Below are 17,163 nucleotides of genomic sequence, written 5' to 3'. Positions count from 1 at the left end.
TTTTTAGACAGGCTCTTGCTCTGTCATCTAGGCTGGAGTGCAGTCGTGCAATCCCAGCTCACTGCAGCCTCAACCTCCCAGACTCAAGCTATTCTCCCATCTCAATCTTGTGAGTAGCTGGGACTACAGGTGTGCACCACCATGCCTGGCTAATTTTTTTGTAGATATGGGATTTCGCCATGTTGCCCAGTCTGGTCTGGAACTCCTGGGCTCAAGTGATCTGCCTGCCTTGGCCTCCCAATGTGCTGAGACTATAGGCATGAGCCCCTGCGCTCAGCCTGAGAAACCCTTTTTTTTCTTGAGACGGAGTCTTGGCTCTTGTCGCCCAGGCTGGAGTGCAATGGCTCAAGCTTGGCTCACTATAACCTCCACCTCCTGGGTTCAAGCGATTCTCCTGCCTCCCTCCTGAGTAGCTGGGATTACAGGCGCTCGCCACCACACCCAGCTAAGTTTTGTACTTTTTTAGTAGAGATGAGGTTTCGCCATGTTGGCCAGTCTCGTTCTTGAACTCCTGACCTCAGATAATCTGGCCACCTCAGCCTCCCAAAGTGTTGGGATTACAGCTACCGCACCCAACCAAGAACTCTTAATAAGCAGCATTTACAGGCCGTTGGAGCACAATAGCTCCCTCAGAGACCAGTGCTAAAACACCAGCACATACATCTATCATAATAATGTCAAAACAAACCTTATATTCTAAAGTTTTGTTTTTCTTTTCCAGTCGTTCTATTTCCAATTTCTGTCCTGAGATCATCTTTTCCTTTTCATTTAGTTTCCCTTGCATGTGGTTTTCTTTACTTAAAACAGCATTGTCAAATTCTTGTAACAAAGCTTTAAAAGCATTAGCTGAAACAAAAACATACAGGCCAAGTTTTATACCAGTTCTAAAACAAACAATGATATCAACTTGTTAGCAGACACTAGATAAAATGTAGTTATTCAGCAAATCTCTGTGAGAATCAGTCTATAATGAGAAAACAAGTTTAGAGGGAAATCAGGAGCTTAATTCTCAAATTGACAAGATAGTCACAGAAGCTTTCTGTTAAATGCTAAAAAAAATGTTCAAGTCTTTCATTGTGCACTATAGCATTCTCTTCCCAATCCTTACAGGTACTTTGCTTCACAACAGCAAATGCAAAATAGAAATAACACTGTATTTGGGATTAATTAAACCTGAGCTGAAATCCCTGGTACATCACTTACTAGTTATGACTTAGGCAAGTTAATTAATATTTCTGAGCAAATTTCATTTCAGGATAGAAATTTAAATACCACTTTATCTCACAACTTTTTGGTAAAGATTCAAATGAATAATGATAATAAAAATAGTAGAGCCAGGCGTGGTGGCTCATGTCTGTAATTCCAGCACTTTGGGAGGCTGAGGTGGGTGGATCACGAGGTCAGGAGTTTGAGATCAGCCTGACCAACATGGTGAAACCTCGTCTCTACTAAAAATACAAAAATTAGTTGGGTGCAGTGGCGCGCACCTGTAATCCCAGCTGCTCAGAAGGCTGAGGCAGAATTGCTTGAACCTGGGAGACGGAGGTTGCAGCGAGCCAAGATTGCACCATTGCACTCTAACCTGGGTAACAGAGTGAGACTCAGTCTCAAAAAAAAAAAAAAAGTAGATACATTCATTCACTGAGATACGTTCACTATGTACCAGAGTTTACTGTTCTACAGGATCTTCATACTTTATCTTATTTATCTTTACAACACATCCTAAGGTAGAAACAATTACAATCCCTACTATGTAGACAGAGGAAACTAAAAAATATTTCTCTGTGTCTCCACCACTGTTGGTAAAAAACAAAAGAAAGAACACACGCTCACTTTATTCTTTTTGACTTCCTTAGAATACAAAAAAGAGCTGTGGAAAAATCCCTTGTCGTTCTAATCAAACAATGCCTTGAGTCCTTCAAAGGTACAAAGACACAATTTTCTTTAACTTCCTTAAAGATGCAATCTACCATATAAACTCAGATTCATTGAAAATACATTCAATTTCAGAAGTTACAATTATTGCAAACTGGCCAGGAGTGGTAGCTCATGCCTGTAATCCCAGCACTTTGGGAGGCCGAGGCGGGCGGATCACTTGAGGTCAGGAGTTTGAGACCAGCCTGGCCAATATGGCGAAACCCCGTCTCTACTAATAGTACAAAAATTAGCCAGGCATGGTGGCATGTGCCTGTAGTCTACTCAGGAGGCTGAGGCAGGAGAATCGCTTGAACCCAGGAGGCGGAAGTTGCAGTAAACTGAGATTGTGCCACTGCACTCCAGCCTGGGGGACAGAGTGAAACTGTGTCTCAAAAAAACAAAACAAAAAATTAATTAAATAAAATTATTGCAAATAGTTTTGCCCTTACATTGTTTGTTAAACTCATCAATCATCATTTGTCGTAGGTGATGTCGTTTCTCTAAGGCTTCAATCAGCCTTGGAAGTGTCTGCTCATCGTTGATATCCAAAATTTCACATGATGGCAAAGGTGGAAAACTCTGCAAAACCACGTCAGTAACCAATGGTTCTGTATTGAATTACAGAAAATTACAAAAAGTTACATAGGAGAGAAAGAGCTTATTTAAACAAGTTTAACACTGAATACAGCCCCAGTCCAACTAACCATTGCAATTTCTTGAGCTGATATAAGTCTACTTCCCTAAAAATGAGAATCATAGTATGCAAAATAAGCTCATTTAAATTTTGTTCAAATTACTATGTGCTTGGTTCTTCGGAAGGTATGTAAACATTTCTCTTATATGAAATAATTTTTTTCAAAAAAGAGAGAAAGAGACAGACCAATGAGTGGACAAATGATACGACGCCAAATCATACCATTTCCAATTGGACCTCGAGGCTGGTTTCTGTACCGCCTTCCAGGCGTTAAACCACATATTGCCTTGTCTACGGGTCTTGCTACTTCAACTTCTTGAGTCACTTCCGCAAATCTCATGACTTGCTAAAACACAAAACAAATGGAGTTTAAAAAAAATAAGGATATCCAAGTCCCAGAAATGACTACATGAAACAAAGATTGCTTATTTTCATTTATGTGAGACACAGTGTCACTGTCACCAGGCTGGAGTGCAGTGGCATGAACACGACTCACTGCAGCTTCAACCTCCCGGGTAGGCCCAACTGATCACCCCACCTCAGCCTCCCAGTGTGTTGAGATTAGAAGCATGAGCCACCACACCAAGCCTAGTTTACTTCTACAATCAATGGTTCTCTATCAATTTATAAAACATTCAAAATATCATTCTTCTCATCCAAATAACTTTTCCCAAGAAAAACTCAAGACTCTATAGGACAAATACATTAAAATTACCAAGTTTTCTTCATAATCTTCAGCCTTGGGATTCACACACACGATCATCCGCACTTTTCCTTCCCCATCAAAGTAGTTCTTGAACAGATGGGTTAACTTTGAATCCCGATATGGAACCATCTACAAAGACATTCAAATCCAAATGTGTTACACAAAAAAATGCACACAAATGAAACTACACAAAAGATCAGAGCAAAAAAATGCACACAAATGAAACTATACAAAAGATCAGAGAAGGCTGCTGCTTACCTTGTTAGTTCCATACATTTGGTTCTCTCTCAGGACATCCATACATGTTCTTAGCGTCATTAGTGACTGATTAATATTACCTGACAGAAAAATATATATAGACGCTATTTTAGAACAACAATATAGTAGCTAAAGTGTGTTCTGTTTGCCTATAAAATCTCAACTTCAAACAACTGTTAGATAGAAATTATAAATAACAAATTTTTATGGCTCAATATAAAGAGATGTCTATGCACGGTCCAGGCTCTCTTTCAATAGCAGTATTTCTGGGAAGGTTAAACAGCCATCCTTCAGGGATTCTATCAACAGGATTTTCCACAAAATGCAACATTACAGTTACTGACTATAAGGTTTCTTCCAAATCCTAAATTCTCTGAAGGAATATCTTTGATACAGATGTTTAATATCCTCATATTAAAATATATTCTCTAGGCAATTGGCAGGAATCATGGCGACCCCCAGGCCACTGTCCCGATTCTTGGGGTGGGGAAGAATATCATTTGCCTGGGGAGGAACTACGGGGACCACGCCAGGGAGATGACAGCGCGGTGTTGAATGAGCCCATGCTGTTCCTGAAACTGTCCATGGCCTATACACCTGAGGGCTCGCCCATCCGCAGGCCCGCGTACAGTCGCCAACTTGCAACACAAGCTGGAGTTGGGTGTGATGATGGGTAAGCATGGCCGCACAGCTATGGACTACATTAGCAGCTATGCCCTGTGCCTGGACATGACTGCCAGGGACGTGCAGGACGAGTGTGAGAAGAAGGGGCTGCTCTGGGCTCTGGCTAAGAGCTTTACGGCCTCCTACCCGGTCAGCACGTTTGTGCCCAAGGAGAAGATCCCTGATCCTCCCAACCTGAGGCTGTGACTCAAAGTCAACGGCGAACTCAAGACAGGAGGGTGAGACATCCTCCATGATTTTTTCCATCCCCCTACATCATCAACCATGTTTCTAAGATCATGACCTTGGAAGGAAATATTATCTTGACTGGGACACCAAAGGGAGTTGGACCGGTTAAAGAAAACGATGAGATCCAGGCTGGCATACATGGCGTGGTCAGTATGAGATTTAAGGTGGAAAGGCCAGAATATTGAGTCATTTCTTAAGAAGTTTCAGGGAGATGGGAGCAAGACAAAAGCAAGCAACAGCTAGTAAATGTCACAATCCTTTAATAAGAAACGAACTATTTTTAAAAAATGATTAGATTGCTATGGCTCAACTCAAAGAAGATGGATTCTTCAAGAAAACGTGAACTAGAACGGATGGCCCAGAAATTTAAAAAGCCAAAGTAAAATACTTCTGGTGCTTTGAAAAAAATTTTATAAAACCAAATGTTCTAAAGAGTTTTCTTTCATAAAACTGGATTGGAGAAGACTTTTCAGTGGGTTATCTCTAAGATGATCAGTAGTTCAAGACTTAAAAACTTTAGAGAAAACCGAAAGTTATGTTCCAGATCAGTGTTTCCCAAATTTCCTTGGACTTGGTCATCATCAGGAAGCATTTGTAAAAATAAAAATTTCCAAATTACTGGCCTATTCCAGAGCCACTAAATCAATTTGATGGGATTAATCTCCAGTGAAGCTTTGTTTACAGAGCACTCCAAATGATTCTTATCAGGGAAATGTGGAAAAACACTTCTGTACACAATCTATTAATTTAAATTTGTACTTAATAAGTGAACAATTAATGAAGATTTCACCTATGTACTTAGGGTGTCTACCCTGACCCATCGATTCTGAGTTCAGGAGATGATTTTGAAATTACTGTGTGCTGCCTTTTATGTGGCTAAAAAATAAAAATAATAAAATAAATAAATAAATAAATAAATAAATAAATAAATAAAATATATTCTCTAAAGCAGCAGGTCCCCAACCTTTCTGGCACCAGGGACTAGTTTCACAGAAGAGAATTTTCACACAGATGGGTTGAGGCTGGGGGGTGTGGTTTTGGGATGAAATCATTCCAGCTCAGATAATCAGGTATTAGATTTTCATAGGAAGCATGCAAGAGTCTGAAGCTCTCCCTGCATCTACAGGGGCTCTCCTGCTGTTTCTAACAGTCAAATGTCTTCGGAATCAGCTAACTCTGTCCCCTCTACATCTCAGCAAGGATTTCTTAGGTGGCATACTTGTTACTTCTGACCGCTCTTATTTGGATTTCTGAGCCAAGGCAAGTCTAACAGTCTAATCAAACATTCACGAATGCAGCTCTCATCTGATTAGACCCCATGAGAATGAGTTGATTATGGAACTTTGATTGAGGTCAGCTAACTCGATTATGCTTTTACCCTTAGCCTCCCAAGGATACAGAGGATCGTTGATACAACTCCCAAAATAGAGAACTCATCTGTACCTCTGTAATATTCCATGATTCATGATTTATGTTCCTTGACCCAAACTCCTAATGTTCTTTCTTCTTCCACTGTGCTCTCAGGAACTCATGTTCTTATTAACAGATTTCCCTGCAACTTCAAATCTCTCACAAAATAATCCATTGATAGCTTTCCCTAGTGGTCAGGGGTTCTTAACTTGAGGTCGACGTTGTCCGGGGGAACATTATGGGGTGTCTGCATACTTAGATGGAAAATAAATTACATTATTTATTTTTACCAAACTCTAACTGGAATTCACTAGTTCCTTCAATCATGAATGCAGGCCCAAAATCACAGCATTAGTAGTACCTGTAATTGGTATCAATACAAACTACAGATATTTTTATAGCACGTTACAGTTTGTTGCTCATCAAGATATTTATGTTCATCATTACACTGCATTTATTTAATCAGACCTGCTGCTGTGTCTTTAAGGTATTAATAAAGAAGCACACAAATTTCTGTATGACAAACTTAAGAATACTTTTAAAACACATTTCAATGCAATTGGTTTTCTCTGTAATTCTCTCTGTGCTATACCTTCAGAAATACTATACCAGGAAAGGTCCACAGGCTTCACCCTACATCCATGGCATACAGCCCTGCAACCTAACCGTTTATCTCCTGCTGCAGCCCTGTAGACTTTTGGAATAAAAAAAGCTATTTGGTTTCTAAAGGCTGACATTCTACAAGTATGGTAAACAGAGGGAGAGGCCAGCAACATTTTCCTAGTTCCTCCCTATTGCCTTGAAATGTTCCTCCTACATGCCAGCCCCTGGTTTATTTCGGTATCCATGAGAACAACAATCATTCTTATATGCTGTAGTCACAGAGTCCCAATGTCCCAACTCCGGTAAATCTTTATCTCTATTCCATTACAGCTGACGGGCCAAACCCTATCCCTCAGAAGTGTACCACCTCTAAGAACCTGGAGCCTCTGCCATATGCCCCAACTACAATATCCTTTTCTGCTCTCACTCCCTAACTCTTGTCATACCTGCACCTTACCCATACTTACACTAACAGTCCTTTCTAGCTTTTCCCCAAAGCATCCAAAACTTCAAGTTTTAACTTTCTTCCCAAGCCAACTCTTGTCCCATCAAAGTTAATCCTTCCCTCTTGGATCTAGATTCAGATTTTCCTGCCACTTCTGGGATCTTGCTCCACCAACAATCATCACTTTCATGTTTATTAACACCTAGTAGGTAAGCGGCACTGGGTAGACAATGACAGACAGCACACACACAGTCCACTCTCATTAAATTCAAGTGATTCAGACAAATTGTAAGGGTACTTTGGCCCAGGGTAGGGGCAGCTCTAAAGGCCCCATTTCTCACCGCTGGACTTAAACATCTCTTCAGCATATGAATAAACTCAAGTCTTTACTGTCTTCTAATATACATATATAATGTGTGTGTGTATTTTTCATCGTTGCATAATCCCTCAAATCCCTTTATCACCCTTCTCTGTCCTTCCCAAGCTAATAATCAAGGGCCTGTTGTTCCTCAAGCTTCTGCTCTCAGCTTGTTCCTCTCCATTCGCTATGAATTATTTTATCTCACCCAATTGCTTCAATCATTTTTCTATTGGCAAAGCCTAAACCTACAAACCTCAAGTCAAATCTCTCTCCTTCCAAATCCATGTACCTCTGCATCCAATTACAAGGCACTTTCACTTGCATAAATTGAACATTTCAAACACAACTCATTAACTGCCTACACCTGCTCCTAAAACCGCTTCTCCTCAATCAGACACCTCCTTATTCTCCACATCCAGATGGACCTACTTCCTAAGTAGCCCTCAGTGTTGTCTGACCTTTGCCTCCAGGTCACACAATTGCTTGCCTGAATTGCTGCAAAAGGCTCCTAACTGTTCTTTCATATATTCAGGCTCGCCCCTGGTAAATTATTTCTCTACACTGGCAAAATGATCTTTCTAAAAGACTAATCCTTCTTTAAGGGGAGGCTGTATGACACAGTATAAAGACACAAGCTGTGAAAGTCCAACCAACCTGGCTCCAGCCTTGAGAAATTTAACCTTCCCAAACCCATTTCCTCATCTGTAAAATGGATATGATACAACCCTACCTATCTATTGTATCTAGATACTACAATACACACTAGACCCTTAATAGTTGGCAGCTAACATTATTCCTTCAAGATAAAATTCAAACTTCTTGGTATGAAAGACAAGGGTCTTCATGACCTTGCCTTGCTCTCCTGCCTCAGTTCTCACAGTTCACCAACCTACATCCTCTACTTCAGCTACTTTGACTCTGCCATATTATCTCAGGACTAAGCAACTGCCTCCTGGGACAGGAATGTTGCCTTTAATCCTATCCTTCTTCATACAGCTCACTCCTACTCAATTTGTCACCTTCCCACTCCCAGATTGGTTTAGGCAGCCCTACCCTGCACTCCCATCATATGCTACTCAAAAAATCTAGTTTATCTACTGATCTCTTCTACTAGGATGGGCTCTCCCCAGCAGGACTGTGTCCTTTGTATCTGTGTTTAATTCCTGGCACACAGTAGGTACTCAATACATGGTTATTAACATAAAACACAACATGCAAGGTGACAGAAAACCCAGTTACACTGATTTGATCACACTGTATACATCTATCAAAATATCACATATACCCAAAAAGTATGTACAACTCTATTAATTTTTTAAAAAATTACAAAAAGGTAATGAGACATAACATGCATAGATTTTTAAAAACACATATATAGATTGGCTAGATATCTATTTAAAGCCTTCAACTGGCTTATGTTCAGAATATTCCCATCTCTAGAAGCCAATTTTTACCACTAATAAATACTGAAATAACATTTCAAGGACCCAATACTGACCTACAATACTAAAAATAGACTTTTTTTTTTTTTTTTGAGACAGCTTCTCTGTTGTCCAGGCTGGAGTATAGTGGTAAGATCAGGGCTCAAGCAGTTCTCCCACCTCAGCCTCCAAGTAGCTTGGAACTACAGATGCACCACACCCAGCTAATTTTTTGTATTTTTTGTAGAGATGGGGTTTCATCATGTTGCCAAAGTTGGTCTTGAACTCCTGGGCTCAAGTGATCCACATGCCTTGGCCTCCCAAACTGCCAGGATTACAGGTGTGAGCCACTGCACCCAGACTAATTGAATACAACTTTCCTCATTCTTAAAGAAATCAGGGTATTGTAATAGATTGATACCAAACCAGTATAACTATAAACTTAGCCTCTAAATTATCTAATGGAGGACAATTATGCTTAAACCATCCACTGAGGCCGGTTACAGTGGTTCATTCCTGTAATCCCAAGACTTTGGGGTGGCCAAGGTGAGAGAGCGCCCAGGAATTTGAGACCACCCTGGGCAACATAAGGAGAACCCATCTCTACAAAAAAATTGTTAAAAATTAGACAGGCATGGTGGTGCACACCTGTAGTCCCAGCTACTCAGAAGGCTGAAATGGGAGAATCAATTGAGCCCAGGAGTTTGAGGCTGCAATGAGCCATGATCACATCACTGCATTCCCTCCTGGGTAACAGAGTAAGACCGTCTCAATAAAATAAAAATTTAAAAACAAAACAAAAAACAAAGAACCACCCACTGGCCAGGTGCGGTGGCTCACGCCTGTAATCCCAGCACTTTGGGGGGCCGAGGCAGGTGGATCATGAGGTCAGGATATCAAGACCATCCTGGCTAACACAGTGAAACCCCGTCTCTACTAATCATACAAAAAATCAGGCGTGGTGGCGGGCACCTGTAGTCTCAGCCACTCGAGAGGCTTAGGCAGGAGAACAGAGTGAACCTGGGAGGCGGAGCTTACAGTGAGCCGAGATGGCGCCACTACACTCCAGCTTGGGCGACAGAGCAAGACTCCATCTCAGGCTGGGCACAGTGGCTCATGCCTGTAATCCCAGCACGTTGGGAGGCCGAGGCGGGCGGATCACGAGGTCAAGAGATCGAGACCATCCTGGCTAACATGGTGAAACCCCATCTCTACTAAATATACAAAAAATTAGCCGGGCATGGTGACGGGCGCCTGTAGTTCCAGCTACTCAGGAGGCTGAGGCAGGAGGATGGCATGAACCCGGGAGGTGGAGCTTGCAGTGAGCAGAGATTGAGCCACTGCACTCCAGTCTGGGTGACAGAGCGGGACTCTGTCTCAAAAAAAAAAAAAAAAAAAAAAAAAAAGACTACATCTCAAAAACAAAAACAAAAACAAAAACAAACAAAACCCACCCATTGACAAGCAGATAATAAACTGGCATTGCAAGTTTCTGAAAGTTAGAGCAATAAATAAATACTATGCTTTACTCACCAGCTTCACGTAATCTGTTTCCTTCTGCTCTGGTCCGGTAAGTTCTTTCACTTCCAGCAAGATCTACCAAGGACAACTGACTTATAGTGATTTGTTCTTTTTCCTAAAAAGATCACAAAGCCAATCACAAAGCCAATAACTTAAAATGGGTTATAACTGGTTTACAATGTTCTTTAAATAGATTCATATCAACAAGCTAAGTCTTAATGAACATTTGCACAGAACAAAATGCACAGGATAGGCAAAGGGTTCATATTTTAGCGAAGAGTTTGCTAAAAGAGTTTGATAAATATACTCATGACATTAATGATTACTTGTCAATTGGCTGGTCTTCCTTCTGCATCAAACAGTAAGGTCCCTGAGAGCAGGGACTCTGTCTTTTACTACCTTATCACCAGCATGCTGCACAGTGCCTACCACTCAGTAGGAACTCCAAAGATATTTGCTGAATAAGAGTCTAGAACAGGATTATCTTAAATTCTTCTATAATCAGATGTTTAATAATCTTATAATAACCTAATTTCATAATGCTATAAATAATTTTTTTGCGGGGGGCGGGGGAGACAGTCTCGCTGTGTCTCCAGGCTGGATTGCAGTGGTGCCATCTACGCTCACTGTAACCTCCCCCTCCTGGGTTCAAGCGGTTCTCTTGCCTCAGCCTTCCGAGTAACTGGGATTACAGGCATGCGCCACCATGCCCAGCTCATTTTTTTCGTATTTTTAGTAGAGACAGGGTTTCACCATGTGGACCAAGCTGGTCTCGAACACCTAACCTCAGTTGATCTGCCTGCCTCAGCCTCCCAAAGTGCTTGGGATTACGGGGGTGAGCCACCATGCCCAGCAGATAATTCTTATAAAAAGAAGTGAAAGCCAAGTGGCACCTAACTGATGCTATAATATTAGATGTGATTCAATGGAAATCAAGTATATATGGAAGACTGACTTATAACCATTTTTCTTCTTCTTTTTTTTAAGACAGAGTCTCGCCCTGTCACCCAGGCTGGAGTGTAGTGGCGTGATCTTGGCTCACTACAACATCCACCTCCCTGGTTCAAACAATTCTCCTGCCTCAGCCTCCCGAGTAGCTGGGACATCCACCTCCCTGGTTCAAACAATTCTCCTGCCTCAGCCTCCCGAGTAGCTGGGACTACAGGCACGTGCCACCATGCTAAGCTAATTTTTGTCTTTTTAGTAGGGACGGGGTTTCACCATGGTGGCTAGGATGGTCTCAATCTCCTGACGTCGTGATCTGCCTGTCTCGGCCTCCCAAAGTGCTGGGATTACAGGCGTGAGCCACCGCACCTGGCCCTTATAACTATTTTCTAGCTAACAATTATTGAGTGTTGACTATAAGCTAAACACTGGACTAAGAACTTTACACGCATTACCTCCTTTAATTCTCACAACCTTATAAGGAGGTTTTATTATAGCTAGTCAGTAAATAAATAGAAATCAGCATTCAAATCCTGGAGGTCTTCAATACCACTCCTGTCACTTATAAACCTTCAGAATGCCACAACTTCATGATACAGTTTGAATAAATTACACTTTAATGAATTACAGTTATTAGATTATGTATACTCAGACTCATATGCTGTTACTAATCGACACAAGCCTTGTAGTGTGGCAGGCCCAGCAGTAAATAGTGATCTGCATATGGGGGACCCTACTGGCCTATCAGCCAAGAGATGAACAACTTATAACACTGGCCACTTTCTAAACTATACCTACCCTGAAAAATGAATTAATGACATTTTAAAACCATTAACTGAATTTCCACTTACAGAATGAGTCACCAGAGAGAAAACAAACACAGTCTTATTTTATCACTTCTATCAAAGAGATTTTTAAAGATCTGCAAACTTTTTTCACAGCAAAATTCAGGTTCTAAGATTCAATATCCAACTTCCCAAAACTATAATAACGGGGAAAAAAAGTTTTTAATGTCATCACCTACATACAGAGTCATCCCTCGGTATCCTCAAGGGATTAGCTGTAGGCTCTCCTATGGATACTAAATTTCACAGATACCAAATTCCATGGATGCTCAAGTCCCGTGTACAAAATGGCATAGTATTTGCATATAACCTATGTACATCCTCCCATACACTTTTTAAAATTCTATTTTTTAAATTTTTTTTAGACTTACTTTATTTTTTTGCAAAGACAGAGTCTTGTTTTGTTGCCCAGGCTTGTCTCAAACTTCTGGCCTCCCAAAGTGCTGGGATTACAGGCATGAGCCACGCATGCACCCAGCCCTCCTGTATACTTTAAATCATACTTAGAGTACTTATAATATCTAATACAATGTAAACACTATGTAACACTTTGTTATACTGTATTGTTTAAGGAATAATGACCAAAAAAAGTCTGTACATGGTCAGCACAAATGCAGCATTTTATTTTTGAATATTTTCAATCCGCAGTTGGTTGAATCTATAGATGTAGAACTCACAGATCCAGAGAACCAACTGTGTATTTATTCTAGAGCAATCTTCATTGCAATAAAACCTCCCTAATTTAACTTTTTTTTTTTTCGAGACAGGGTCTCACTCTGTTGCCCAGGCTGGGGTGCAGTGGCACGATCTCAGGTCACTGCACCTCTGCCTCCCAGGTTCAAATGATCCTCCTGTCTCAGCCACACAAGTAGCTGGGATTACAGGAGTGCATCACCATGCCTGGCTGAGTTTTCCAATTTTACTAGAGACTGGCTTTCACCATGTTGGTGGGATTACTCTAATTCCAAAAATTAAGGATAGAGTTAGAACCAGAAAAACTCCACATACTACAACTTTACCTGTAAGACATTGTCTCCATCTGCATCCAAGGGAGCCTGAACTAATTTAATGTTGAACACGCTATGGGAACGGCTGGACTCACGATTCAAATGGGTATTAGCAATACGTCTCTTTTTCTGGCCTATGACAACAGAGAAATCATTGGTCAAACCTGAACTCAGTCATTTCATTACACATACTAATAAGTCAAAAAAGATTGCCATTAAATTTAGTAGCAACTCTAGGTAATATTTATCATTCTGTATTTTTCTATTTCTAGATGTTTCTAACCTCTCCAGAAAACTTCAAAAGCCTCCTCAGTAGATTTCACTTCAACTTCTGTACATCCTGCAACATACATGTTATGGTTCTTATCTTCACGAAGTAATTTAGATTGTGGAGGTCTATGGGAAAGAAAAAAAGATGAGTTTCCTAAATTATGAGATGCCAGTACCTTCATTTAAGACTAGGACTAAAATGCCAAGTGACATGACGTTACTCTTCTAATGAAAATTATATATATTTTATAATGAGTATATAATGTATAATACTCCAGAGAAATATTAAACTTAGATAAGACTGTAAAGCTAAATAGTCAAGATTAGTTACATAACAAGATAACAGAAACCAATTTTGTTTTAAAAGCTTTGCTCTAATTTACTCTAAGAAAGCACATGAAGTAATACTTACTAAACAATTTAGAGACCAAAGTAGTATTACAGCAACATCACATGCACAGGTTAAGCATCAAAATCTAGTATTTTCCTAATTTTAAAAGACTAGCAGATAGAACCGGTTCTGACCTCCTCTGCAACAGCAGAAAACAAATTCAGAAAGAGTTTGGTATATACCAGGAGTGGCAATCCTTCCAAAGTGGCTTATGAAGTTTTAGTCTTATGACAAGATGAAGGTTGGGTAAGAGAGCTACCTGTTTGCTCTTAGTTTTGTGAATGGTGAGGGTAGAGACATTTACCAGCCACCATCACTGATAGTCAATAGCAGATCTGTCAGGAAGCAAGGAGGGCTTAGAGAAAGCAGCCAGCCCAGTGACAGTGGAAAATAATCTACATGCAAACATGCCACGGAATGCCAACCATAGTATAACTGCACCCTTCTCCTTAAGAAAAGAGCCAACACCATCACATACACAAAATCTGTGTTCCTCATGGGTGTGCTGCAACTGTTCCACCTACCAAAGGAATAAGGTAGAAGTTACTGTTTCTACAGCAGCCATCTCACACCAACGTGTTCAGTCCAGACTACGTGACATTCACAATGAGTCATATCTTAAAAACCCTCCACTTGTAACAGTTTTTCATTGTATTAAAAACTACTAAAAGTTAACTAGCTTAAAAAAGCAGGTCTAACACCAACCTAACAAATTAAATCTGAATTCACTGCCAAACAAGCACCCTTGTATGTTCATTCAAGGAGTTACCCAAAAAGGTTACAAAGCACACAAGGTATTTTTGTCAATCTTCTTTTGTATAACTAAATAAAGCCAAGATACGATCCTTTGAAAATAATCTCATTTAGAACAAACAAAAACTTGGCACATGGGCATACATGAAAATGGATATACTCAAGATTAGAGTCAAGACAATTGACACTTTAAAACAAATGGGAAAGTAATTAGTTTGATATCAAAAGTAATTGTCAGGCCGGGCATGGTGGCTCACACTTGTAATCCCAGCACTTTGGGAGGCCAAGGTGGGAGGACTGCTTGAGGCCAGGAGTTTGAGACCACCCTAGGCAACATAGTGAGACCTCTATCACTCCTATCTCTACAAGAAATTAGAAAATTAGCCAGGCATGGTGGCTTGTGCTTGTATTTCCAGCTACCTAGGAGGCTACAGTGGGAGGATCACCTGAACCCAGGAGGTTGGCTGCAGTGAGCTGATACAGCAGAGCAAGACCCTGTCTCAAAAAAAAGTAAAAAGTAGGCCGGGCGCGGTGGCTCAAGCCTGTAATCCCAGCACTTTGGGAGGCCGAGACGGGCGGATCACGAGGTCAGGAGATCGAGACCATCCTGGCTAACACGGTGAAACCCCGTCTCTACTAAAAAAATACAAAAAACTAGCCGGGCGACGTGGCGGGCGCCTGTAGTCCCAGCTACTCGGGAGGCTGAGGCAGGAGAATGGCGTAAACCCGGGAGGCGCAGCTTGCAGTGAGCTGAGATCCGGCCACTGCACTCCAGCCTGGGCAGCAGAGCGAGACTTGGTCTCAAAAAAAAAAAAAAAAGAGTAAAAAGTAACTGTCTCACAAGGTCTTAACTCTCACATGTATTGCTCCACAACCTATCCCAAGTATTTTTACTATTACCAACATTCCAAGGGTAAATAAAGTTCTCACTTGAGGAAAGGTTAAATAGAGCAAGAGTCTTCCTTGGCATAAACTCCTAGGATTAATAATTTTACATTTAGCTTACTTAGCCATATTGTAATTGTTTTCCCAATCAATGTGATGAAAATTCAAGGACTGTGGTGAAGATAACTGTATCAAAATGTGACTCACTAAGAACCACAGAAATACCTGTATCAAGTATGGCCTCAACCAGAGTCCACAAATTTTTCATGTAATTAAAAGCGGATATATACTGGTATGTATTCTCAGTCTAATGATTTTCTAAATCCAGCTGTTTCTCCAATAATGTTCCATTAGATATACACACAGTTAAATATAAGACACAAGTCCTTGTATTATTTATGTTCTGAGAGGCCCTAATAAAGACAGCATTGAAGACAAGCCTTTGGCTTAAAAACAAAGCCATCAACTCAGGAACAAGATACTAATATGAAACATAAGATTCCGGGGTCAACTCTGGCACAAATGCAGATTTATCATTTGTGATGCCAAGTGGTAACCAGTCTTACGTCTCAAAAAGGCAAGACCCAAGGAAATCTAGGAGGTAGTATTTCAACTCTGGTGGAATTACAGTGGAGATATCAGTCCATATTAACGAATGATAGAAGGTATGTAATTATTACTTGTACAGATAACAGCTTTAGGCTCCAGTCTATAGAAATCACCAAGACACAGGTGGTTAAAGAGGCTACAAAACTCCCTTTACTGTGTCAGGTTCTTGAAAGGTATCCCAGAACACATCAATAGGGACACTTCCTTATATAATTAAGATCCTTTTCAAAACAGCCCAGGGCCCAGAGTTTTCAAAAGTAATCTCTAAGATGAATATTTGGGTCCCTCTTCTCCTTAGATGCTTTAACCCAATAGTTCCCTAATACAGGTACATATCTAGTTAATGATAAACATACTCAAACACCAAACCATGTGATATACAAATTATATCATTTCATTCTGAAAACAAATGCAAGCATTATTCCCATTCATAACTGAAGAAACTAAAGCTCCTTGAGGCAAAGTAACTTCCCCAACATTAACAGCTAAGAAGGGTCTCTCTTCACTACTTACTTGGGTTTTATGGGATCAAACGGCACCTCTTCCAATAGATCATATATGTAATTATTATATATTTCAATATAAGAGACAAATACACCATAGACACTATCTTCATCAACCTCCTCTGCTTTGCAGAATTCTTGTACAGTTATCATATCTGCAAACTCTGGATCTACTTGTCGTCTAAAAAAAAAAAAGTTCAATTGTATACATTGTAAGTCCATTTTAAAAGTAAATGATCCCAGCCGGTCACAGTGGCTCACGGCTGTAATCCCAGCACTGTGGGAGGCCAAGGCAGGCAGATCACCTGAGATCAGGAGTTCGAAACCAGCCTCGCCAACATGGTGAAACCCCGTCTCTACGAAAAATACAAAACTTAGCCAGGCATGGTGGCGCGTGCCTGTAATCCCAGCTACTAGGGGAGCTGAGGCAGAAGGATCGCTTGAACCTGGAAGGCAGAGGTTGCAGTGAGCCGAGATCATGCCACTGCACTCCACCCTGGGCAACAGAGTGAGACTCTATCTCAAAGAAAAAAAAACAGTAAATGATCCCAAGGGGAAACTAACAGATACAATAAATACCTGCAATTACAAGCAGAAATACACAAAGCAACTTTATTCATACTCACAGTTTGCCAGCAGTATTCCCACGTCCTCCCAAACACGCAACAAAGGCTTTCATAACCTCTCCCAACCCATAGTGGCATCTT

General features: G+C 40.7%; 1 protein-coding gene and 1 pseudogene across 6 annotated transcripts in view; one reads left to right on the top strand and one right to left on the bottom strand.

The window, feature by feature from the left end:
- KIF23 (kinesin family member 23) overlaps window positions 1-17,163 on the bottom strand; it is a 34,908-nt gene that overhangs the window by 9,288 nt on the left and 8,457 nt on the right. For 3 of the 6 annotated variants that reach the window (XM_008016083.3, XM_038010099.2, XM_008016086.3), the window contains exons 7-16: window positions 16,467-16,637; window positions 14,185-14,226; window positions 13,329-13,441; window positions 13,058-13,179; window positions 10,261-10,363; window positions 3,576-3,655; window positions 3,327-3,446; window positions 2,834-2,957; window positions 2,367-2,525; window positions 689-846 (exon numbers count right to left, since the gene is read on the bottom strand). In XM_008016083.3, coding sequence (XP_008014274.2) covers window positions 689-846; window positions 2,367-2,525; window positions 2,834-2,957; window positions 3,327-3,446; window positions 3,576-3,655; window positions 10,261-10,363; window positions 13,058-13,179; window positions 13,329-13,441; window positions 14,185-14,226; window positions 16,467-16,637 — 1,192 coding nt within the window. The remainder of the gene's footprint in view (window positions 1-688; window positions 847-2,366; window positions 2,526-2,833; window positions 2,958-3,326; window positions 3,447-3,575; window positions 3,656-10,260; window positions 10,364-13,057; window positions 13,180-13,328; window positions 13,442-14,184; window positions 14,227-16,466; window positions 16,638-17,163) is intronic. The other 3 variants (XM_008016087.3, XM_008016084.3, XM_038010100.2) reach the window with 1 other exon arrangement.
- On the top strand, window positions 4,024-4,672 carry LOC103245407 (oxaloacetate tautomerase FAHD1, mitochondrial-like; annotated as a pseudogene).

Source organism: Chlorocebus sabaeus, chromosome 26 (genome assembly GCF_047675955.1).
Source record: "Chlorocebus sabaeus isolate Y175 chromosome 26, mChlSab1.0.hap1, whole genome shotgun sequence".
Classification (NCBI taxonomy): Eukaryota; Metazoa; Chordata; class Mammalia; order Primates; family Cercopithecidae; genus Chlorocebus; species Chlorocebus sabaeus.
This window is presented reverse-complemented; position numbering and strand designations above follow the sequence as displayed.